This window comes from Zootoca vivipara, chromosome 5 (assembly GCF_965207765.1).
Source record: "Zootoca vivipara chromosome 5, rZooViv2.hap1.1, whole genome shotgun sequence".
Taxonomy (NCBI): Eukaryota; Metazoa; Chordata; class Lepidosauria; order Squamata; family Lacertidae; genus Zootoca; species Zootoca vivipara.
In genome coordinates this window covers 17648491-17675109 of record NC_142588.1, presented here as the reverse complement: position 1 = coordinate 17675109, position 26619 = coordinate 17648491, and the positions used below count along the sequence as shown (strand labels likewise).

Here is a 26619-nt window from a genome sequence, read left to right as displayed (position 1 = left end):
GCGGCGCTTCAGCAGCAAGGTCCCGCTGCTGGGTCCCGCTGGCTGGGGCGCTCGGCGGGCCACATGACGAGGTCTGGAGGGCCGGATTTGGCCCCCGGGCCTTGTGTTTGACACCCGTGGTCTACAGTGTGTGTGTGTGTGTGTGTGTGTGTGTGTGTAGGATACAAAGAGCCAGCATAGTGGGGTGAAGTGGTTTCCAAGCCATATTACAGGGGACCCTGAGTTTTCTCAGTAGCTGATCAAGATCAGTAATAGTGAACAAACTTCTCTGAAAGGCAGCTTCTCAAATACTACTGTTCTTCTCCTACAGCAGGGATGGGGAATTGGTCGCCCTCCCAATGATTTTGATTAAAACTCTCATCAGCATGGCCAGTGAGTAGGGTTGATGGGAAATGTGGTCCAACAACATCTGGAGGACCACAGGTTCCCATCCCTTGTGTTGCATGCATTTAGCAGCTCATATACTTATCATGTAGCACCAGTGAGTCCCAACACGTTTGGCCAGCAACTGGCATTAATAGAATGCACAAAACATATAACCTCTTCCCCAAGAATTCTCTGTACCTCGCACAGGTTGTGTAGCAAATGTGCAGGGTTTCCTTGGCAGGAAACTTTATGCAGAAAGTGTTTACTGAAGGGATGGTGTCTGAACATCTCCGGTATAATAGATACTGTAGACCTGAGAGATGAAGCAATGTGGGTGGCCTGACTTACTTCACTGGGCATAAAAGTGGGATAACCCCCAGATATGTTGCCCTGGAGAGAAAGGATGCACATCATAAAATAAACACGCATAACAATCCCGGTCCACTTTATACACTTGATCACACAAGTAGTAGCCTACAAAAGCTTAGGCACTCGGGTGCCATAACATTTGTTGTCTTTTTATAGCCTCCTACACCGATCCGGTCATGAGGCTGATGCAAATCCCATTAACGCCAATGGGATTATTGCCACCATCTTCACTGATTCAAATTCTAAATTTCATTTGGTGACAGATGCAAGCCTAAATGCAACAATTCCATTATGGAAACCGTTTTTCAAAAAATTAGATTAGCTTCAGTACGTGAAGCATAACAGCACTGACTAGATGATCCTTGGTGTGTGAACATAAACAATGGAAGAGATTCCCATTATCTCTAATTCAGATTTTAGGCCAAAATCAGAGGTGTTGATGAATAATGGATTAGCTTTTTTGCGGAAACATCAGTGCCGAGCAGAACAAATATGAAAGAAAGTTTGGAAGGGGGGCTTCTGTATACGTGGGAGACGGGTAATTTGTTTAAACAGACATATGCTACATTTCTATCTCTTGATATCTCAACACTGCTTCAATTAACAAAACACATGTCAACAGACAGCTCTGAAACAGGTAAAAAAAATGGGTTCTAATTTATAGCTGGCGCATTTTGGAGTAAGATTTGGTCTTGACATTTTCTGGGAAAATGTCATCTCTGGGGATCAGGGCTGGACCATGGGAAGGTGTCTGAAGACAGGAACCGGGAGTCAGGACGGAAGGGCAATCAGGATGAGAGAGTGAGCTACAAGGCAGTACTGAAGGCAAGACCAGGAACACAAGAGCTCAGGTAGACCCTTCTGATCAAGCAAAGCACCAGTGAGTTGACACAGGAAGATTTCTTATACAACTTCTTGCCCAGAAGCAACCAATAGCCAGTCCAATGGATAGGCCATGTCCAGAACTTGGAAAGTTCTTCACAGAAAGGATGCAATTGGGTCCTTTCTCACATGGGACAGTGGTCAGCAATTCCTGCTACAGGGATAGTCTGCTACAAATACACATTACACCTTCGCAGGAGAACTTGCCTCCATTGCCTCTGGGTAGATAACAATAATAAATATGCCCACTTATTTGAGTCATAGGGCATCTCCATGGCAGAACTCATATTCCTTACAGGGTGGTGGTGCTGGCATCATGGAGACCCTGTGAGAGGGTATCGTATATTTTTACAGGTGCTATTAATTACATAGAAGATGTGGGGGACATTAATCATTTACCTGTGATAAGTATACTATGGAGGCCTGCCCTTGAAAGTAGCTCTGCATATATTTGATGACCATTGTTGAACTCTGGACAGAGGTATAATTCCATGTCTCCATGGTGGCGGAGGAGCAATGAGCATTCTGGTAATGAGTGGGATTTCTATAAAGGTTTGACAATATAAAGGTTTGACACTCTTGGATATATTCAAGATTAAATTGCAAAAATGCAATGCACTCCATGGGGTGGGGGATGGGGCTTTTATTCTGATTATGTGGTGTGGAAAGTTGCCATCAGCAGTATATGTACTCCTGACTCTGAGGAATCATAATATGTGGTGTCAAAGAAAGGCGACTGGGTGAGAAATCCCCACTCTCCTCTCCCTCCCAAATGAGATGTTTGGAGTTCAGCAGAATAATAATTTCGTCTGCAGGTGCCCATATTTCAAGACACATTTGGATAACATGTCTGTAGGTGTAGCTACATGTGAAAAGAACATTAGTCTCATGTATTATTTGGGTTGGAGGAACGGTGTATATTTTGTGTAAAGGGCTGGGACCAAGACAGGAAGGTGGTTCAGATTGATTGTAACTGTAAAAGGATGCATCTGGATAAGATTTCCTTCAACTTTTAATCTGAGCCCCGGCTCAAGAGCTCTGCTCAGTCATTATCCATCCCTTATGTCCATGGGTCATTATCACAGTGCGCCATGCAAAGGAATGTTTCCTGCATAAGCCATCAAAGGCTGTTGAGAAATGTATGGTCATCATTGTCGCACAGATAATATCTATAGATGTTTACTAGCAGCATCAGCCATTCAGATCCTGGGAAGGAAAAAACTTTTCATCCACACAGCTCTCTTTTGTGTTACAAGAGAAGCCATTGGTCACTGGTCAATGTTTGCCATGTTATAGATTTGGAAGAGGGACCCCCCCCAAAAAAAACACCAACCCAAGTAATTAATAAATGGCAGGATTTTGATTATTTGGGATGTGAAGGGAGAAATACAAGCTGCAGAGTAATTCCTGGGCAAGCCTATGCAAAATGACCTGGTCAAGTTAGGGCCATTAAGAAACAATACAGGGCCACTGAGGGCTATTGGCAAGGCAAGAGAAATGTCCTCCCCCTGCCCAGAGACAGGGATTTGGAAGGTTGCCGGGTTACTGGGTGTGAGGTGATAGAAAGAGTCTTTAGCAAGGGTTGCTTGGAAGATGGAGAAGAAAGAAGGACTGGGATCCATGTTGGGCAGGTTGGCTGCAGGTAGGCTAGGAGAGATGCCTTGGACTCCATGGCTGCACTGCTGTGGGATACAAGTCCCTCTTGAAATCACCATGCTGTAAGATCTGGACTCCCTCTATGCAGACTGAAGGTGTAAATAGGTGAATAAAGCATATTTCTTAAAACTACGAGAGTCTCCGCCATGTCTCATTTTCCCAAAGGACCACAGACCCTGGGTGAGTGCCTGGAACCCCATGGCTCTTGCCGCTGTTGGGCAGAGAGAGGGGAAGACACCCAACTTTTGTAGCAGCCATCAGCCACTATTTGCAAACTGGGTAGTCTCTGCTGTTTAATAGTCAAAAATAGTTGTATGAAGATTGTTTATGGCACTGGCATCCCATGGAAACACCACAACATGCATCAAGACACTGGTGGCAACAGTTGCTTGTACACTATTGCAAAGGGATGTTTGTATTGTATGCACTGGAATTGGACATGGGTAAGGAGTTCTGGAAATAGACAAGAATGCAATAATTAGGATGCTATAGTCTGCTTTTTGGATTACATCTTGTTTGGAAAGTCAGAGGTAGTCTTGTGTTTATTAGTGCCAAACTGGCAGGCTGCTCTGAAAACTTTTTAAAATAAATGGTTTTGTAAAGCTCACAAGACATTGCATCTAACTAAACGTGTAGCATACAGTAGAAGCAGTTGGAAAGGATGGCTGATTTGCATGTCTTTCAGGCGGGATACCTTAGAAGACATGGTGTAAGTATTTCGCACTATCGCCAGAAAGAGATCAGAGAAGCGAAAAGTTGTTGGTATTTTAAAAGCATTATTTGCTAGGATTTTAATACCGTATATCGCTGGAACACATATCCAGAAAAGGCAAAGCTGCTCCCAGAACTTTGTGAGTATGGCCAATCAAGCCAGGGATCCATTGCAAAATAATAGTTTTATAAATGCATTTGATCCTTTCAGAGCAAGAGAATCTCACCTCTATGGGGATTTTCTGCAAATGGAGTTAAGCAATGACTCAGATCAGTGTTATGGAAACTTTCATTACTGAGGTTTGCTCTGAAATTGTTGTATTAGTAAACGTAAGGCTCATGTGCCTAAGTTTTATCAGTTTGTGCCTGTCTCATGGTCACTTTCACACATGGGATCCTTCAAAATTATGCAAGAAAGCAACAGCTTAAATCTAATGCCATAACCTGGGAAAGTAAAGAAAGTCGCTATGCTGTTGCCTGCCAGAACTATTAAACTGACTTGCTAGCCTTGTTGTTTTTAGTTTTCTTTAACACATTGCTGCTTTGGATGTCTTGTGGCTTGAAAAGCTTTCAAAGGGAATGTTTTTGTTAAATAAGAGGAAGCTTATAAACATCCCAAAATACCACTTTAAAGACTGACATCAGCAGACATTTTTGTTGTCTCTGCCGATTTGCTGAAACATTCATGTGCTTGCATCTTGACATAAGGGATTTTGCACATTCAGCTACGCTGGTACAATTTTAGTAGGAAAGTCGCAAGCATTTGAGGAGAGGCAAATACACACACACACACCCCTCCATAAATGTTCACAAGAAGGAACTAGGGGGAACATAGGATGGCTTGCAGCCTGATGCAAGCAGAACTGTGTTCAGTCCTGCAAGCCATTGCCTCCCAAGCCCCCTGCCCCACCATGGGAACAACGTAGGAAGTGAAGGGAAAGCAGAGGTTTGCATTTGTCCCTGAAAACCATCTCTTCCCCTCCTCCTCCTCCTGCCCCCAGAACATCCTTGGTGGAGAAGTGATGTTTCAGATACTATTCACAAAGCCTCCTCCCAAGCAGGAATGGGATAGCACCATGGCTTTCCAACTAAGGATGCAGGGACTAATAATTCATACTCCAGTCCCATGTGGGGGGAAATGTGCTACTGGGAGCATCCACATCCACTGCTACCTGTACAGTATTTCCTGTCGCAAGGAGGGAGAGTGCCCCTACCACTACACCAGTGGGACACAGCAGACATTGTCCTGAGAAAACTCGATGATCCTGATTTGATTTGATTCTTTGGTAGATTTGACATGGGCACACAAAGCATTCTCTTTTATTTTTTTAAAAAATCAAGACTCCTTCTGCTCCCCCTTTCTTCCTGCCCAGGGCAACCCCGCCCTATACCTGCCCCTCAGAGCCAGCACGTCACGTCAGTCTGGGGGGGGGCACGGCCTCTCCTCCTCCTCGCCCACTCTCCAGCTGCCCAAGGGAGGAGGCCAATCACAACAATACAAACACAACACGTAGACTAATAGTTCATAGTTGATCAGCAGCTACACTCTCTAGTGAGCACTGATCCTTAGCATGAATCTTACTTACATATTCTGTTGAAAATATCGGCTGATGAAGACTCTTACGAAACAGTAGTATTATTCCGGAGGCACTGTCCTTTTGAGGCTTTTGAGACGTCTTCCATTGAAACTTTTGAAAGCCTATTGAGAAACTGTCCTTAGACATCTGTTTTGAACACACAGCTTGACGGTCCTCACTATCACTCTGGTATATTGTACATATGAACTTTGATTGGCCTATTCCTATAATTCTGGGGCTTCCGGGTGCGGTGCGGTGCGCAACCCGAAAACGTACAACCTGAAGTAGCCATAACCCGAGGTATGACTGTACTATAAAAAGCCCTTCCCCCACAGAATCCTGGGAAATTGAGTTTAGTGAGGGTGTTGACAGTCTTTAAGAGATCCCCTTACAGAACGTCTGGGGCCAAGATCCCAACTGACTAAACTCTGTTGATACGGTCACAGAACCCACAAACCAGATTTTTACTGATAGCTTTTATATTCACAGCTGACTGAGAAGAGCTAAATTAAGTTACTGACTCATTGAGACCATTACTGCATCTTATTATACGAAATCTTAAAGTTCCACAGCGAATTCTTTTCTAAAATTTATTTTTTTTAAAAACAAAATGTACATATTATACCTTTTACTTAATTAAAAACAGAACATTTAAAGTAATGAAGGGTAACATTAAAAAATGAACTGGGAGGTTAACTTTTTAAAATGGAGGCTTTCCCCTTTAAAATAAAAGTATCCTTTGCACTGAAAATGTAAACTAACTTGCAGCTAGTTATGACTGGTAATTAGGAGTGACCCTGAGCTGTTTCACAGAACTACAGTTCCCAGGATTCCCTGCTTGAGGTCCATGGCAGCTTTGAAAACCATCTTTCCATTTGCCAAGCAGATGTGCCCTTAATTCCTATTGTTAAAAGACACGTCCTTTATCCACACTGTTTGTTTTGCACAGGCCAATTAAATGTATTTTTTACTTGGGAGGAAGCCCTGCTCAAATTCAGTGGGAGTTCCCCCTCACTGGTAAATATACATTGGACTGCAGCATCAGTTTATCATTATGCATAATTCAGACTCAAATAATAATAATGTCATGAAACTTTATAATATACAGAGGTATCTCCCCTAGGTGCCCTCTGAGGCTGCATACTTAGCTACCTGCTGCTAATTGCTCCTGGAGGGCATTTCCTGCACGTCCCGTGCTGCCACCTCACCCTGCATGCCTCTCTTGTGTCAGGCTTTGTTTGCCAACTGCAAAGAGCCCCACCCTGCCAAAGCAACCCAGTAGCGATAAACAAGAACACTAAGAACTGATACCCTAAACTTAATCCGGCCCAGTTTTGAATAAGCTTGTTTACCATTGCACTCGCACATGCAAAGGTCGCAAGCCAGCACAGAGCTTGCAGCATTTAAACTCGTCATAGACTCGATAAAATCCACTCGCATAAAAACATTCTCGCAAATTGCCACGGGTTCCGTTTGAATGCACAAAAAAACCGAATTTTTCAAAGATGTGTTTGCTGCATTAAATGGCTTTGTTACTTCGCTGCGTAGAGATGACAGGCAAACTGAACCGGTGCACAGTGTTTGAAGTGTAGCAATACAACACTATGCTGTACACACAACACTATGTATGTGGAAGCACTCAATGAGTATGGAACCTGGCCATTGCCTAGATGGAAGATGACATATGTCCCATGTAAACAACTGAGGTTTTTGAAGAAAGGAAGCGTTTAGTATAATCAGTAAAATAACAAGCATACTATTTACAATTGAAAGGATAGTTTGTGGCATAGTGTTTCAGTTGCAATACTCAAAATTTAAAATCAATTTTGAGGGGTGTGATACCAGCATTTCAGAGGGGAGGCGTAAATTTGAAGGCAGTTCTACTACCTAATGCAACCCCCTTCTGGTCTCAAGCCAGCAGAGTGGAAGCGAGAATGGAAGAACACTCTGCATACCTCTGTTGTTTCTGGGCCTTAAAGTATAAATTTTGGGTGTGAGTCAGGACTATCTACAGTATTTCCATCCCATTATTTCCAGCAAGAGGGGAAAGGGGCAGGGGAGAGGTTTAGAGATGCTCAGAGGTGTCTAAACCTTCCTCCAGTTGTTGGATCCAGAATGTCCCCAGAATGTCCCTTTTCTGGCCCTACTGATGCCAGAATGTGGTGTCAGTTGGGCCAGGACTTCAGAGAATAGCTGCCAAGTCTCCCGTTTTTCGCAGGAAACCCCTGGATTTTAATCCGTTTCCTGCTGTTATCCCGAATAGGAAAAAATCCCGTAAATCCCGTAAATTTCCTACCTACCAGGGAGGCTCCTTCTGCGCATGTCTGGACATGCACAGAACTGATTTCGGGTGCCGCTCTGCCCATGTCTGGGCACCGGAAATTGGGCAGCGCCGGCACCGGAAGTTGCTTCTACGCAAGCGACTTCCAGTGCTGCGCCGCTGCTGATCCCGGATTTTTCAACGGGAGACTTGGCAGCTATGCTTCAGAGGGACGCTGGTGGTTTTGAAGAATTAGGCTCCAACACTGAAGTTTGGTCTTCAGCATCCGAGGTGAAGATCCAGTCTGCCCTATGGCTGCGTAGGATTGCACTCTTAAGTGATTATATGAACACCACAATATTAAAGAGCATTCTCCACCCAGATTAAAATGTCAACAAAATTATTTTACTTTCAGGAACAATGAAGTAAATTTGCTCCTTGCTTCCAGCATTCTGGTTACCGTAGTTATTGCAAAAGCACTGGGGAATAATGATCTATCCTTAGGAGGATTCAAAGTTGTATTTTATTGACTTAAACTGGACTACATGTGTTTGGGCTTTGTTATTTCTTATTAAAAAAACAACAACAATCCCCACTCCAATCTCGCTTTTTCCAGGATGACTCTCAACAATTAGCACTATGCCATCCCCATTACAAAATCTCTGGCTGTGGGCCTGATTTCAAACAGTACAATAAAACAAACTAGAAATTATTGTTATTATTATTATTTCCAGTTTAGTTTACAGCAAAATATGTAACATCATGAGATAAAAGCTCAGTTTCCACATTAAAGATGCTGGGCCCATTTTATACTGCTCCAACGATTTTCAAATTTTGTTGTAGAACCCTTGGATCTTCAGACACTTTTCAGGGGTTCCTCATGAGTAGTGGCAAGCAAGCTTCCCTAAAAGCAAGATGGCATGCTCATATTAGCCTTCCTTTGCAATTCCAGAGTAGCCTCTCAATCTGCACATTGTAGAATCCAGTTTCAGAAACAAGACTCTTTCAATGCCCCACATGAACTGAGGATGACGTTAGAACGCAGCCCACAGTGTTCTGCAGGGTTTGGGGTTTTCATGACAAACGAAACCAATGTGAAAGGAGGAAAGCTTGAAAACTACTGCAACTAGATCCAAAGATGCCTAGGAAGTTGCCGGCTGTAGCCTGACTGAAGATTCAGTAAACACTTGTTGCAGAAGTTGTCTGCACCACAGTTGTGGCCAATCTGGTTTGCAATGGAGTATCTAATACGTTGAAATTAACTAAGGGTTAGAAACATCGTCCCCCACCCCCACCCCCACCCATCTCTTCCCCCACCTACCTCTTTCCCCCTTTTCTTCCCAATGTCTCAACAAATGAATCTGATTTGTAAAAAAAAATGTTACAAGAGACATTGCATATATCTTTGTAAATCAAAAACATCTTTAATTAAAAAAACAAAACCTAAGGGTTTCTGCTTCACACCTCTGTACCACACCTTCTAACTGGGAGGCCGGAGGTACCGTGTTTCTCATATTATAAGACACGTCTTATATTTATTTTTTCCTCAAAAAAAACACACTATGGCTTATTTTCAAGGGATGTCTTATTTTTTTCCTCCTCCTCCTGCCGCAGCCGGCATTGCTGCTGTGCCTATCACTATGTCTTATTTTCGGGGTATGGCTTATATTCCTTGAATGCTTAAAAATCCTGCTATGGCTTATTTTATGGGTATGTCTTAAAATATGAGAAACAGGGTAATACTAAGCTCATAAAGCATGCTGAGTATGAACATTCCAAGAATGCTTCCCTTTGTGCACAGATTGTGCTGTTACATAAGAAAGAAAGGTAATCCAGCGTGTCATCCCCTCCACTGGTTTACCTAAGTCACTGCATTCCAATGAGGCACTTTCAGCAATGTTTCCAAGTGTTCCTCCTGTACAAATCTGAGGTGAAAGATCCTCTATGATAGGAAGACTGTTTTCTCCTTAGATGCCCCCCATCTTTTTTGCTACTGAAATCGCTATTAAGCTGGAAGTCTCATTATTTGCTGTTTACAGAGTGAGAAAGATCATGTCTTTTCCATGGCCCGCCCTCATTATTCCTTCCCCATTTCCTCACTCCTTCTGCACCAAACTTCTTTTTCAGAACAGCATTTCATTGCACATGTACTGTATTAGGGAAGGATGAACCTCTATGTTTCTAGACCACGTCACAAGCTTTTACCCATAATTTATTTCAATTTCCGCATTAATCGGCATTAAAAAAAAAAACCTTCTAAAAATCAGGGGTGGTGTTCAAGGGTTGGCATGTGGTGTATTTTTCTCCGAGAATATGCATTACAATGGGCATTTGCTCTCAAAATCCATATTTCGATACTTTCCAGAACAATGTTATAACACTTGGAGAAGTGTGAAATATGGTGGATAACTTAAGTTCCAATGCACGCATTGGTCTGAGATATGTGCATCAGGTCATTTCATACAGGAATTTAAAAAGAGTGAATTCTTCAAGTGGCTGTAGCATGCATGTTGTTCTGCGAACTCTTCTTAAAGAGCAATGTACGTGTAATGCACCTAAACATTACTGAAAGAAAAGAGGATGCAAATGGCATATGTCAAAGCTACTTCCCTTGTAATTAACATGATTCAGAAGAATGTAAATTGGTGCCTTTGTAATTACTTGTTGCTGTCTTGTAGGAATCGGGTATGCAATTTATCCAAGTGTCTTTAAGTAAATCGGTTGCAGCGCACTGTAATCCAGTTCTTCATTTGTTTTTGACTTTTTAAATTATCAAGGTTCCCTTTGACTCCCGCCTTCCCAATTTTATGTAAAAGTGCTTAGTCTAAAGAAAGAAGGAAGCCCTGCTCAGACTTGTTGTGTAGGATAAAATACTTTTGAACAGTTTCTCTTCCCAAAAATTTTGTCTGTCAAACTGAGTGCTATTTATAGAGCTCTGTGTACATAGCACATAGTGCAGTGCAAATGGAGTGCATTGGTCTTGTGTCTAGAGCTGTAGTTCTTATGCCTGTTTACTCAGAAATAAGTACCACATCGTTCAGTGGATCTTACTTCTAAGTAAGTGCATATAGGATTGTGCTTAAGACATAATAAGAGACTTATTTTTTAATACAGTAGGCCCATAATTTACATGCCTTTAACTTGTGCATGTTCATCTTTATGTGCTGGCTGGGGCGGGGAGAGAATTAAAAGGGGGTGGCAAGGGGGCGGGCATCCAGGAAAAAAGACTTTGGTAATCCCACCCACCATTGAACCCCCTATGTTTTGACTATATGTGATTTTAGCTTTATGGATAAATATGGATAGGGTCACACTTTTTGGCCAGCTGTGATAAAACTCTTGTCACTAGTGGCTTTGAACGAATCAGTTTCAGTTTTGCACCATAAAAATAACAAAACTGTCATTTTGGGAAGGGTTTGGAGTAGATAAAGGAAACAGGAACTGTAAAATATTCTCAGCAGTTGGAGGAATACAACCTGAATGGCGGCCTATACCATAGTATAAGCATCAGCGTCTAACCTGTAACTGAAATATTATTTGCATTTTACCAAGACAAAACAGAGGAGAACAGCAGCAAAATCCTGGAAAACCCCAAGGTGCACAGCTACAAACCAACTGGCCTGCGAGTAAAAACAACACAGATAACATCTGGCCAGGCCAGTTTCCTGCTGGTTGTTTGGCAAGCCTACCAGCCGACCAGGTGCATAACAACCTCCCTGCTTTGGCAGTTCAAGGCAAGCAGAAAAAGGAGAGATTTGTAACACTCCTCTCAAACCAAATTGAAGTCATCTTCTTTCCTGTAATTCCACACAACTTTGAAATGTACCCCATCTTAGGTGGGTGGGGGGCAAACTGGTTTTTTGTCCACTGACCACTATTGCTTTTATTGTGTGCTTCCTTTATACATTTTCGGACACTTCTAAGTAAAGCCATGTAAAATCTAGGTATCTGAGGTGAGCTTTATCAACCTTGCATCCAAACCATGCTTGGATATTTGTTTCCATTACACTCTTCTTTAAAATACAGCCGTTTGGGTCAAATATTTTATCAACCCACAATCTAAGCCAAAGTCAGGCTTGTACTTCTTCTTGAAGACAATACACACATATTAAGTGCACTAAAGTTGCTGGACTACAATTCCCATCACCAAAGACGTACCTAGGGATTGGAGAAGCCGGCACTCTCCAGGGGCACAGGCCCTGGGGGAGCAGAAATCTGCCTCCAGTTATCTGTGTCAGGTCATGAGTTTAGACCAGAGCTAGAAACTGAGCAGTAGGAGAAATGGTGAGGCTGTAAGAAGGCAGACCGCTGGAGACTATGGTGTTTATGATATATATGTGTGTGTTTTGCAACGTGCCACTGCTGTTGCAGTAAGATCAAACGCAGGAGATTCTTCCTGTCTTTCTTGCCCTTCCTCCTCACCTCACCTCACACCAGACACTTTGAGTACTTGGGTCATGTCAGGGGATTGTTGCGGCTACTCTCGAGTAAAGACGCTCCAGTCTGCTCTGTCTTTAAGAGCTTTATTGTCCATATTATTTACACTGCAGAGATATCAGAAAACATGACTGCCTAGTCCAATTCAGAACCTGGCAATGGCTTCCGTCGCGTCTTGGACCAGCATAAAAGCCTGGGCACCCCGAAGCACCTCCCCCTAGCCCTGTGTGTGGGCGTGCACCTCAATTCAGGCGCCAGAAGGGGCTGCGTTCCTTCTCCTGTCCTTTGGCTGGAGCGTTGCAGAGGTTCTGACACCTCGCTGCACTGTCCTTCCACCTCTGGCCAGCTGGGTCGGTGTCGAGGCTCTAACACGTCTGAGAGCCCTCTCTCCACTCCGCTCCATTCCTCATTCCCTCCTCCTGACCCACTGCTTGCACTATCACTGGGCCAAGTGCTGGTCAGGATGACTGGGGGAGGGTCCCTGTAGGGAGTCCCCTCTGACAGGTCTCATAAAATGTAGTGATTTCTAATGTGGCTATTATGGTAAAGTGATTTTTTGGGGTGGGGTGGGCAATACAGATCCTTGTCAACTGCATAAGGCAGGCATCCCCAAACTGCGGCCCTCCAGATGTTTTGGCCTACAACTCCCATGATCCCTAGCTAAAAGGACCAGTGGTCGGGGAAGATGGGAATTGTAGTCCAAAACATCTGGAGGGCTGAAGTTTGGGGAACGCCTGGCATAAGGCACCCTAGATACACCTCTGCCCATCACCCCTTACTTTGGCTATGCTGACTGATGGGAGTTACAAGTCAGCAATTTCTGGAAGGTACCACTTTAACTACTTCTAGGCACACACAGAAAACACCAGGGATAAGATGTGCTGGAAATTTGCTTGTGGAGGAAAAGCCTGTTGTTTCCTCAACCACCTAACATTTGTTTTCTTATCAGCATGCAAGGAAAGCCTCAAGTGTTGATAGAGGTTCTTGGGAGGGAGATGAACTGCCGTGACCTTTGTAACAGAGTGTGGAAAGAGCAACACACAACCTTGTCCATAACCACCCATCAACATTCAAGATGAAAAGCTCGTAGAAATTAGTTCTTTCCAAGGTTTGTTTAGAAAAGGGCCTAAGTAGCAGGTTAGTCATTCTTATTGGGCATGTTTGTCATTGTTATTATACACAGCTGCTTTCAAGAGGCACAAGGCAGTCACTAAGTGTAGAGAAGTGGAGCCCAAAATATACATGTTTCTAAATACATCGAAATATATACATTCTTACAAGCAAGGTGGGAAGTGATGGGTTGCTACAAACAGGTTACAAAATTGGAGTGATGTCCAGAGTAGCCCTGTTTTAACAACGGGAATTAGACTTAAAAAAAAATGAAAATGAAAAAAAAAATCTTAGTCATACTTGCCTTTAAACCAAATATAGCTAAATGATTGGTGTCTATTTCATAAATTTATATCCTTCTCCTGTCCCCCGCAAAAAGAAATTCAAAGCTGCCAATAACAATAAAATATACACACAAACCAAATCGACAAATAAACCACAAAAAACATAATAAAACCTTTTTGAAAATCAACAAAAAAATCCATTCATAAAACTCCCCAAACTGAGAGAAGTTATCAAGGAAAACAGTCTTAAAATAGTAATAGTAATGAGAGGATGGAGGTTCTCCATCCTAAACCAGGCTTTAGCAAAATGTGTAAGCCCACAAAGTGTTCGGGCTTGGCGAATCTAAGCCAGGAGGACTTTCCACAAGGTAGATGCCACAAAAAGGACTCTGCTCCATTTTGCCACCCCCATAGGATTCAGGTGATTCATCAGGTGATGAATGGAGCATGTGAAGAGGAACTTATGGAAGAAGGTGCTCTTTGAGGTATATGGGTCCCAAGCAATTCAGGTAATACTGTATTCTTTTATCTTCTTTCATAATGCAATACAAATAATACAATCATAATACTTAAGGGGGGGAAATGCCAGAAATGCACACTTAAAATTCATCAAGTAGATAAATAAATTACTGGAATTTCTCCAAAATTCTTCAGTGAGGTACTTTGTCAAAAGCTTTTTGAAAGTCCAAGTACAAAATATCAACTGGCTCACCTCTATCTATATCCTTGTTAATACTCTCAAAGCACCCTAAGAGGTTAGCTTAGACTTGCAAAAGCCATGCTGGTTCTGTTTCAGCAAGACTTGTTCCTCTATATGCTTTCCACCTGTTTTCCTGAAAGATGCAGGAAACTAACTGGCTGTTATTTCTTGGATTTCCCCAGGTCGCTTTTTAAAAATTGGCATACCGACCGACACATTCCTGTATTAGAGGCACATTAAATCTTTTTGTTAAGAGTATCAGCAATTCCACATTTGAGTTACTTAAGAATTCTTTGGCAAATGCTATCTGAACATGGTAATTTTCAGTTTTTACTTTGCCAGTAAGGCCTAGAATACTTTCTCTTATCACCACAATTCCAGACTCCCTTCCTGTGAAGGTCAGTTAAGGCAGAGGGATCGGAACTACAGTACTGTATATGATCCATTGTAAAAGTATTCACCCAGCTTCTCTGCAATCTTCTATCTTCCTTCAACATACCTTTGACCTAGATAAAGGTAAAAAGGTAAAGGGACCCCTGACCATTAGGTCCAGTCTCCGGCGTTGCGGCGCTCATCTCGCATTATTGGACAAGGGAGCCAGCGTACAGCTTCCAGGTCATGTGGCCAGCATGACAAAGCCGCTTCTGGTGAACCAGAGCAGCACATGGAAACACCGTTTACCTTCCCGCTGTAGCAGTATCGATACCTATTTATCTACTTGCACATTGACGTGCTTTCGAACTGCTGGGTTGGCAGGAGCTGGGACCGAGCAACGGGAGCTCAACCCATCACAGGGATTCGAACCACCGACCTTCTGATCAGCAAGCCCTGGGTTCTGTGGTTTAACCCACAGCGCCACCTGCGTCCCTTACCTTTGACCCACTTGTCATCTAAAGGCTAAAGCACCATCCCTAGCTAATCTCCTGCTAGTAATGTATATAAAGATTTTTTTTGTTGTTGGTCTTTATGTTTGCTTGTTCATAACTATGTGCTCCTCACATTTCGTTCCCCCCACCTCATACTGTCTGCTTGCACTTCTTTTGCCAAAGTTTGTTTCCTCATTTGGACAAGCCTTTCTGAAGGAAGCCTTCTTCGCTTCTAACAGTTCCTTCACTCTGCTTGCAAACCACATCCCCTTGGTCCTGGTGGTACCTTTCTTGATCGGTGGTAACCATTCTAACTGAATGTCTAATATTGTAGTTTTCAATAACCCTGAAGCATTCTGGAGACATTTGACTCATCTTAACTTTCTCTTTCAACTTCATTTTGGGGGAATTTCCTCTTTTGAAGTCAGATGTGACTGTGTTGCATTTAACAATTAACCATGTGAGTAATCTTGTGCATATTTCAACACAGCACTGAAGGGCCCGAAGGGGGGGGGGCATGGGGGCAGGGAGCAGTGCATCTAAGAACTGTTTTTGTAATCAGCTCTTAAATTGTCTTTTGCGTTTCCTGCACTTGAACACAAATAATGAAACCTAAATGAGCTAGAACATTCATTCCGTTTTTAAAATAAGCCTCTTCTATATTTGATATGTCTAAATACTGGAAAAAAAGAGGTAACAAATGAAGACCAAAAGACATGGCTACTTGCGGGAGAAATCAGAGGGATACAGTACCTGCCCTTTAACCTAGAAATTATTCCAGGACATGACAGCAATTAACCCTATTAGCTGGGCAAAACGTGTTGGACAATAAAGGGCTATTGTAAGCACACTAACATGATATACAATTAAAAACTTACTTGGTCTTTAAGGTGCTACTGAAGGAATTTTTTAATTTTGTTTCGACTCAGACCAACACGGCTACCTACCTGTAATTATAACATGATATACAGTAATTGTTTTATTATTATTTTATTATTTACTAATTACGACCATTGTCGTAAGAGTAGGAGTAGAAGCATGTTAGCAAGTGGGGAAGGGTGAGTCTCCACCCCAAGAAGCTCACATTCTAAATATACACAATGAGGAAAACAAAGGGGAGGGAGGGAGGCAAAGGAAACAGGATGGATGTAAGCAAAAGTTTGTTAGGCTTTAGCTGGGAATGAGAACACAGTTTTAATTATTAGGATCTGGAGAATTTTTCCACAGCTGCTAGCATCATATTGAAGTAAAGTGAAGTTGATGGCAATGTAGAGTGTGCTGTGTATCTGTTAATTCAGCCTGTTTGGATTGCTGGTTGATCATACTATTTGTTGCTTGTAAAACTTTGTAAGGAGCCATGTGCCCCGACAGTGCTACATAAATGAATAATAATAATATTAGTCATCCAAATCACAAGTCCGCAATCTACGATTTGGCATTCATGCACAGGGTCTGTCAGTGTCTACCGTTACTGTCTATCAGGATTCCCCTTCTGACAAGAAATAACTCAAAAAGCCCTTGTTTGAAACAACGAGGAACTATTTAGAGAAACAGAGCCGGTCCTATGAAACTGGCTAGAAATACCCTGACTGCTCCACACACAATCTTGGGTGTTTCGTTTTTTCAAAATAAAAACTCCAGACCATTCGGTAAGTTCCTCATCTTTGCTACCCAGCCCTTTCGATATCTGAGAAAGCAGAGATGAAGGGTGAATGGGGAATAGTATTACCATGCGACCCAACCTGTTGGAAAGCTTTTCATAAAGGGAAGCAGAGGGTGGGCTTTTCCTTTCAAAGCTGGCACTCTCAGCGCACAAAAGGCAGCTGTAGTAGTAAACTCCACTCCTTTTGAATCAGACAAGCTTCCTCTCAGCCAACGGCAAGCCAAGCCAGCTGCTGACGTCAGAGCTCGTCTGGGAAGCTTGCAGGCTTTCTGGTTTTGCTCAGATGAGCTGGAGCTGTTTTTGAGATCTGAGCTGGCGGGAAGGGCAGCTCAAGCCAGAGAGCTTTCTCGTTTTCTCCTCCCAAGCTCGAACTGCGATGCTCGGCTAAGGGTTACCTATTTTAGAAAGGCACCAGGATCAACATAACACTACAAGCTTATGTACATACTACAGAAAAGAATGAGGGTAAGAAAAAAAATCTTCCTTTATTTCTCTTTTACAGAATTTTCTGGGAATGTTTTGTTTTGTTGTTCTAATACTGCTTTCTCCTTCCTCCCAAAAGAGCAGTATATTACATTCGGGACTCAGTTCCCCCAGGTGAAGCTTTGGCTTCTCGAAACTGGAATCGTGTCGCATGTCATGCACGACAGCCGAGGTTTAAAAGTAGTGCGTATGTGGGTATTGTTAAATGGCTTTGCTGTGTTGTGGGAAAAGAACGCCTCCCACATTAAAAAGCTGGAGGGGTGTCTCTCTCTCTTTTTCTCTTCATGAGATCCTGTCAAAGTGCATTTCTGCTTACAGATCCAAAATGCACATTGCGGTTTGGTTTCGCGTTTGGCTGCTGTTGTATAAATATAATTGGGCCAGCTTCAGAGCACTTGTGCTCCAGAGACTGCTGGCGAAAGTATGCGTTTTAAATTGTTTTATCTAGAAATAAGGCATCAGTGACCGAATTATTTGAGCTCTATTCCGGTGTTTACTGACAGGCATAACAAGAGTAGGTGACTTGTAGCCTCGGCATGGGCTAACATAAAGATCTTAAACATCCCAGCTCCGCATTCTTAACATGCCAAAGCAAATATATTATTTCCCTCCCTCCCCCGCTTCCCCCAATTTCTTCCTTTCTCTCTCTCTCTCTCTCTCTCTCTCTCTCTCTCTCTCTCTCTCTCTCTCTCTCTCTGCTTTTAACTTGTGTGGTTGTTGCTCTCTTGTCTTGGAGTGGAACTAGATGTTGCTAGACACACTACTTTGTGTATATTTTGTCCTCCTCATGGCAACCTATAGCATTCTACAATGCACAGTGTGATGTCATCACCCTCTGGATTTTTCTGACACCACGATCAATGATAGGAGAGGGAACACATGGCAGAACGTTATGTTATTTTAGATTTTTGTGTTCCCTGGGGCAGGGGGAGATTTTGCTTTTTGCTTATATTATTCTATAATATACCACATAAGGGAAGCATGTCATTCAACTACAAGTCTCAAAACCATTGAATCCATTGTCTTGGTAGTCAATGTGGTACGGGGGGTGGGGGTGGGTGGGGTGGCATTTCCCTGGACTGGGAAAATCCATTCAGTCATATTTTGGGGGTAGCCTTCAGTAAGTCCCTGTTAACCTCAGATTATAACCTCAGATTATTGGGGGGGGGGGGAATGGGGGTATATTAAAGGAAATCCACAGGCAAGCAACTTGAGATAAGCCAGTCCTCTCTAGAGATGTGAAGGTACTGTCAAAAACACAAGAAAAGAATCAGGGAAAACCGCCAATTTCCTTCTTTCCCTCCCCTTAAGACTTCTTCCTGGTTTTTCCAATGGGGGGAAATAGAAGTAGGTTTTGTTGCCACAGAATACCTAAGGGTGTAAAGAAATGGATTCTGGGGAGGTTTGGCTGAATTGCAATGTACAGTCATAAGAACCACGTGAGTGCATCGCGCGCGCGCCCCGCCCCCGAGGTGTGCATATGTCCCCTCTATCTGTACATTCTGGGGGTAATGGGTGAGGAACAGGAGCAGAATGCCTGTTAGCATTGCTTCTTAAACTCTGCATGTTCAGGGTGAATGTGAAAGTGGCCTTCTTGCCCAGAGCCAAATACACATAGGGCTCCTTCACAGACCTGGGAACCCTGATTGCCCCACAAACCAAGCTGTACACATGTACAGCAGTTTGCACACATTCTGCTTTTACACTAATTCTGAACATGTGGGTGCCAGGGAGCATGGGTAGTGTGTGCACCAATACCAGCAAAGTTGCCAGCAGGTGCAAGCCGCTACCCAAGTTTATTTATCATGTGAGGAGAGGATTGTTTAGTATAGATGTGAGCTAACATGTGATTTCATGGATTTGGAATCTATTCATGCGCGGCCAAGGATTCTACTCTTCATAGTCATATCTAGGTGCCTAAGAACACAAGAGTGGTCCTTCTGGATCAGGCCAAAGGTTCATTTGTCCAGCATTTTGTTTACATCAACAGCTGGCCAGATGGTGAGAAATGGCATGAAGGCAACAGCCCTCCCATGTTGTCTGCCCTCCACATCTGGTGTTCAGAGATCTACTGCCTCTTAACATGGTAACTTTCAACTATCATAGCTGAGAGCTGTTGATACACCTGTCTTCCTCAACTGATGAGAGCTATACCTCAGCCCAGGATACCTGAAAGAGTGTCTCCCCCCCCCCCACTGTTCAGCCCAGACACTGAGGTTCAGCTCCAAAGGCTTTCTGGCAGTTCCCTCCCTGCAAGAAGTGAAGTTAGTGGGAACCAGACAGAGGGTCTTGTTGGCAATGGCAGCCTGCCTGTGGATCACCCTCCCATCAGATATCAATGAGATAAGAACTACACAACTTTTATAAGACATCAGAAGGCAGCCCTGTATTGGGAGGTTTTTTAATGTTTGACATTTTATTATGTTTTTGTATGTGTTGGAAGCTGCCCAGAGTGGCTGGTGTATAAATAACATCATCATCATCATCAGGATTGTATCCTAAATGGGGCCACTGATGAACAAGAGGGAGGAAGCAGCAGGTTTGGAAGCAAGCCCAAGGTTTGCAAAATTACAAAAAGATTTTTTGCTGCCAAGGAGTGTGGTGGAGTCTCCTTCTTTGGAGGTCTTTAAGCAGAGGCTTGACTGCCATATGTCAAGAATGCTTTGATGGTGTTTCCTGCTTGGCAGGGGGGTGGACTAGGTGGCCCTTGTGGTCTCTTCCAACTATGATTCTATGATTTCCGCAGGGGGAAATCTTAAATGGGAGACCCCACCACTACCAAAACCATCTAGTGAGTACTGTCCATACTCGGTGGCCACAGGATGCTGAATGTCCATTGGTGGGATGGCAACTGGGAGCAGTATGGAATGGTGTTCCTGGAAGAGGGCTTGGCTGGCAGGCTCTAACCTTGAAAATAAGTGCACTACATGACAACATTTTGTTGCATGCTCCACTGGTCTAAGCGGATGGCTATCCCCGCATCATGTTGCTGTGAATCTTATGTTAATTATTCACTTTGTGAAGGATCGCCTCCTTTTGCCTGTGTTAACCCTGCCAATGAATCAATTTCATTGCCTGACCCTGCGTTTTAATATTATGAGAGAAGCATGTTCCCCCCTATTCCATAGTCTGCAGTTTGGGCATGCATCTAGATGAAATAGCCTGACAGTGCACACTGTACATGAGTAGCTCATTAAAAACCACTGCCATATCCCTTAAAAGGAAGGAGTAAACTCACAGGCAACTTACATAATAAACAAAGTCAAGCTGCCTTCCACATCCCTCCCTCCCTCCCTCCCAAAGAAACATCCCATTTGTCAAGCTGTCATGCGAGCCTACAAGGATGCCTTGTGACTAAATTTGTGAAATACCACAGAACATTACCAAGGAAGCACTTGTGCATAGAATTGCCATGTCTCATTCCTCAATTATATGTCAATTAGATGTTGTACATTTTGTCTCGCGTCCCCATTCACATGAGTCACTTCAAACATTTAAATGACAAACACTGGCCTGAACTGTGGGAGGGATATGCTGCTGTTTACTATTAGGGACATTCCGCCTTCTAAGTTGTAAACAGCTGTGCAGGATTCTGTCCTAGCATATGAGCTGGCAGGAGTTTTCTTCTTTTAGTTAAGTCTTGGTGTCAGGGTGATGTTGGAATTAACTTAGACATGTCCCCAACTGGCATGCTAAATATTGCTTTTTTGGGGGGAGGGGGGACGCTGCCTTAAAAGGGAACATAGTGTTTGGCTGATGCTTTATATAGCAGAGCTGGCTCACACTGAATTAATGTCCCATATGAAAGTTAATGTTGCTCCCCCACCTCGCATCATGTTGTGGTATTGCCTCCTCGAGATTGTCCCTAAAGTAGTTCCATACCCCTCTTTTTTATAAGTAAATTGTGTGAAGGGAAGGACCTGCAATGGGAGCAGTTATGAGCGTTGCAATACCCTTGTTCTAGCTAGCCCCTATTGTCCTAAGAGATGTGAGGCATTTGTGTTATACCATTCAGGGTTTGTTTTGGGTTTCAGTAACCTCCTAGATTTTGATAAGCCAGGCAGCTGCATGTCCTTCATATTGTGTTGAGCTGCCAGGAATGGGGGGGGGGAGTGGAAGAGGGTTAATAGTAGAAAGCAACAATTATTTTAGTGTTAGTATTAATGATGAAGTGAGGCTGACTCACCACCTTGGACCTTGCAATGAATTTTCACCAGGTCGTGGGAGGTTCATGAACTGTTTGCTTGCATATGCATCAAAGGGCAGTAAGGAGTCGTGCATGCCCATTACAAAGTTTGCTGAAGCTCCATGGCTGGTGGAATTTTTCATGTGCCATATAGACATTGCATATGCATGGTAGAATTCTGAGTGATGGCATACAGGAGCTCTAGCAGTACTTAGCAGTGATGTGTTATAACTTAGTTAATAAATCCTCAAATATTGCAGGATATCTACATTTTAGTGTGATTAAGAGGGACTTTGTGGTTTATGATGTGCCTGGCAGTGACTGGCTTAGTTGCTCTAATGTCACACAAAGCAGAAATGTCTCTGACTGCCATTGGCTCAGCAGCTCAGAGCCCAGAAACAAGCATGGCAGGCAGCAGGAAAGGCGATATGGAAGAAACAGGGGGTTTGGAAAGGAAAGGTCCTGAGAAAACAGTGCCAATCCATCAAAGAAAGTAGGGTCCAGAGAATGGAGGGGAAGCAAAGGTTAGGGGGAGGAGACTGCAAAGGACAGAAAACTGAGAGGGCAAAATTGCTCACGACCAGGAAATGCAGAGGTGAAGAATTGCATATTAACTAGCAATAAAGAGCACTATTGAGGATTTCTCTTAGCAGCTACTCCTGATATAGCTTAGCAACCTTGAAAATTCAGGCTAGTAAACACGAGCTATCAAGAAAACATATGGAGGGCTGATGCATAATCACTCTGACATTCACGTTTCGTGATCTAAGCAAACCATGGCAACTTGATTGTTTTCGCCTCCCATGTAAATTTGCTTTGCAGCCACACATATTTGTAGTTGTTGACTATCGCATACTTCAGTCTGATAGCTAGGAGAAGAGCTGGGTGGGGGAAGCTCTGATCTCTGCCAATAACCCAGGATAGCAGGTATACTATTTTCCCCTGAAGCAAGACAGAAACACAAGACACTGTAAGGTTGTGTTTGCACTCACCAGTATGTTGTTAACACAAGCAGGCAGTCTGGCCCCATGTGTTTCTGTCCCAGGATAAGACCTGGCTCCTGCCACCTCCCTCTGACCATGCTTAGAGAAAGCTGCCAGACTCAGAGACGCGATTTAACCAACTGCTCCCTTTCCCAACTGTCCCTATAGCCCACACACCTCTGAAAGCATCACCCCAGCAACGGATTCTTCAGTGTTCCAGAAGCCAACTGCCTCCTTGGATTGCCTGCTCTTTGGCAGATGTTGTGTCAGCAGACACATCTTCAGACACTTCTAGAACTGTTCATGTATGAGAGGGCAGGGCAAATGAGACGAACTGCTGTCAAGATCTAAACCAGATCAAGCAGAACAGCCATGCTTGAATCGGTTTTCTGCTAAGTAGCCATCTAAACGGGTCAGGCAGAATTGCTTTGTTCCACCTTGGGAAGCTCCTCATGTCATGTGGATATTTCCTGCCCTGTTAAGATTTGTTGAAGAGACTTCACTACACATGCCCTGTCCTTGGGATGCTTGAACATCGATGGCCTTGGAAGAGCAGTGTCGTTTCTCTTGAGAATTCTCCCCCCCAAGTGAGGCCCACAGTTCGAAGTCTTTACTTACAAAGGAGTGAGGAGCTTCCAGATTTGCTGGATGAAGAGCCCACCAACCGTGACCACTGATCACTTGGGCTGAGGCTATTGAGGATTAAGTTGAACAACCCTTGGAAGGGTACAGGACCCCAACTCATGTTGTAAGGCAACTCAGTTCCACCATGTGTTTAATTTGTAGGTATTTAATTGGAATATTTTAATTGTGAAAAGCTTCTCTTTTAATAGTTACTTGTTTTCATAGGAATCCTTATGAACAATTTTTAAGACTGATTGTTTGGTTTACTCCTTTGTAAGAATGTGTCCTCGAGGTTGTCTTCAAACACTCTTATTGTGAGACATCCTGCTAGCCAGAGCACAATGTAGGCCTATCAATGCGTATTTAATTTAACAACAAAGCCAGACAAAAGGCTCCGTGCACACTTGTGCATGTTGGGACTGCAAATTCCTCTTCCAAAGTTCATGCTATGTTATGTGCAGTACAAAAAAAAGCAGTCTGACCCTATGAAGAATTGGCCAGAGGTCTACGCCGAATAATTGCAGTGGACTTAAGCGTGCCTAATGTTGCACAGGATCAGGCTGATATTTCTTCAAAACATGGGAAAGCACCAATGAGACTCATGAAAAAGCCACTGTATATGGCTCACATCACTTCCATTTTCTCCCTCCACTTTTGCAGGAAACTATGCCCCAGACACCAATATTTTCCAGCATGCTTGGTTCCGGATGTAGTGGGCAGGTGCAGCCAGATACAGGAGAGAGGAGTGGAGATCCTGTTTATCAAGATGGGAGTCTCATCTCTGGATCACTAGAGGCCCTGATTGAGCGCCTAGTGCCCACCACAGACTATTATCCAGATGTAAGTAAATGGTTGGAGTTTTCCTTATTTTTTGCCACCGCTTTCATGGCCTGGGGACTTGAGGGTATGCAGAGAGCTGCTGGAGGAGAACTGAATTCATCCCTGGTGTTTATACGTTTCTAACACTTTCCTAGGATTTTTAGTTAGTAATTGGTTGGTTGGTTGAAGCAGCTTTTCCCATGGAAACATGGTGAGCGTATTTGCACAATTCAGTTAAATTGCTTAAAAAGTCATTTTCTCCCTCTAAGGAGCCTTGTGATCTGTAGTTTGGGGGGAGGGGGGAGGGAATCTCTAATAGGCTGTTCTCTGCATTATTCAGCTAAGGATCCTGGTGGAGAAAGCCATGTAAAAAAATATATATCAGTAGAACTTTGCTGTGCAGATATGGCCTAGATACTTTTGTTTGGTTGTTGAACAGTCAGCTTTCTCACTTTGCTGTTCAGAACACTGCATTTTGAATTTTCAAGCTTTTATTATTTGGATTTGGACTGGGGAGACCTCAGTTCAAAGCTATAGCTAGCCATAAAGCTCACTTGGTAGCCTTAGGCTAGTTTCTCTCTCTCTCGGTTAACCGGCTTCATAGGGTTATTTTGAGGAGAAACTATACCAACCTGAGTTAGAGGAAATTCATGAAACTAAACATAAATAGCAAAACAAATGCAGATTTGCTGCATCCAGTGTTTTAAAAATGCACTTTCTGAGTGTGCGCCTTCGTGAATTCCTTAAGACAGCATGCTGATTGCCAGACCTCAGGAAAATGATTTGATCGTGCCATTTCAACAATGAGGGGCATATCTCACACAAAAATTGAGTGAATAAATTTTCATCTAAGGTATGTTAGAAAGTATCCACCCTTAAACTGGGATGACGTTTGGCAGTGGCTTAAGCATCTTGGTTTGCATACTGCCGTGACTGTTGAGTATTTAAGTACAATCATAAATTGGTTTTCAAACGCCTTATGACTTGAACGTTTTGGCTCCCGAATGCCAAAAACCCGGAAGTGAATGTTCCAGTATGTGAACTTTTTTTGGAAGCCAAATGTCCAACGCGGCTTCCATTGCTTTCGATTGAGTGCAGGAAACTCCTGCAGCCAATCGGAAGCAGCGCCTTGGGTTTTCGAACGTTTTCGGAAGTCAAACAGACTTCCAGAACGGATTCCATTTGAGAACCAAGGTATGACTGTACAATGTGTATATGCCTGCTAAGAGTGGGACAAAATGAAATGTCAAGTCGCATGAGTATTGTTATATCTCAGAGGCCCCTGATTTCAGAGGCAGGCTGCATTATTCTCCTCCTCCTCCTCCCACAATCAAATCTGCAAGTCCATGTACCTCTTGAAGGAGGAGAATGTCTGATATACTCAACTTTAGTCACATGATAAAAAGTTATTGAGTCCTGCCAGGCTATTAAACCAGTTATGCTGTCCTGTAATTGCATTGCACCTGGTAGACAGGCAGTTCCCATGTATGTGTAAACCCTGGAAGGTTGCTTCCAAATAGTTTGCTCTATTCTTTCCTGACCTTTTAAATGCACAACATGCATGTTTGACCTTTCTTTTATGATGCTGGGGCAGCATATTTATACTTCTATCTAGCTATGAATTAGGGGCAAACTCTGAACACCAGCTTAAAAACAAACAAAAAACTTGTCACGTTTAAATTGGGACCAGCTTGAAACTGCATTTGTCTCCTGCTCCTGGCACTAGCCAGCCCTCCCCTGCTGGTTTCCCCTTTTTCCAAACATAAAGTAATACTTATTTTTGGGAAGGGATAACCAGATGTGGTCTGTCCTTAGCTGGAAATTATGCCCTCCCACCCAAGTAAATTCAGGAGTTTTCTATGCCTCCGAGTCCAACCCGGTGGCTGCAGCGCAAGGAGCTATGAAGACCCCGGCGGACGCAGGATTCGCCTTCCCAGACTGCGCCTACAAGCCAGAGTCGAGCCCCGGCTCACGCCAAATCCAGTCGTGGCATTTCATCCTGGAGCTTCTGCACAAAGAGGAATATCATGATGCCATCGCCTGGCAGGGGGACTACGGCAAGTTTGTCATCAAGGACCCGGATGAGGTGGCCCGCCTCTGAGGGGTGCAGAAGTGCAAGCCCCAGATGAACTACGACAAGCTGAGCCGGGCCCTGAGGTACTACTACAACAAGCGGATCCTACACAAGACCAAGGGCAAATTCAGGAGTTTTCTATGCATAATCACCATGGTCTTTGGCTATCATTTTTTGCCAAGGACTATGAGATTTGCAGTTTTGTCTTTCAAATCAATTCAAGAAGAAGGGGGAATTGCACAGTCTGCAGCAAGAAAATACAATATTTCAATAGTGGCCCATATATTACACAGTCCTTGCCTTTTGGTGCCATTATCCAGGTTATACCCAAGATTGGTGTGCCATTCTTGCCCCATTTCATAGAATCATGGAGTTGGAAATGACACTGAGGATCATCTAGTCCAGCCCCCTGCAATGCGAGAATAGGCAGCTGTCGCTTATGGGGTTCGAACCAATGGAAACAAAAATTGCTTTTATGTGGTCTTTGCACAGATTAAATTCTGGGGCCATGTTAGCATACCATTATAACGACCAGTTACATCCTCACCATTCCCAAGCAGAAATTGTCC

The 26619-nt window shown here is 43.4% G+C and overlaps 1 protein-coding gene across 5 annotated transcripts in view; it reads left to right on the top strand.

The window, feature by feature from the left end:
* The window catches only part of RASGEF1A (RasGEF domain family member 1A), a 93079-nt gene that overhangs the window by 29611 nt on the left and 36849 nt on the right, over nucleotides 1-26619 (top strand). For 2 of the 5 annotated variants that reach the window (XM_060274999.2, XM_035137775.3), the window contains exon 2: nucleotides 23818-23997. In XM_060274999.2, the coding sequence (XP_060130982.1) occupies nucleotides 23818-23997 (180 nt within the window). Of the gene's footprint in view, nucleotides 1-17143; nucleotides 17347-22701; nucleotides 23316-23817; nucleotides 23998-26619 lie in introns of those variants that run through there. The other 3 variants (XM_035137774.3, XM_088670131.1, XM_035137778.3) reach the window with 3 other exon arrangements.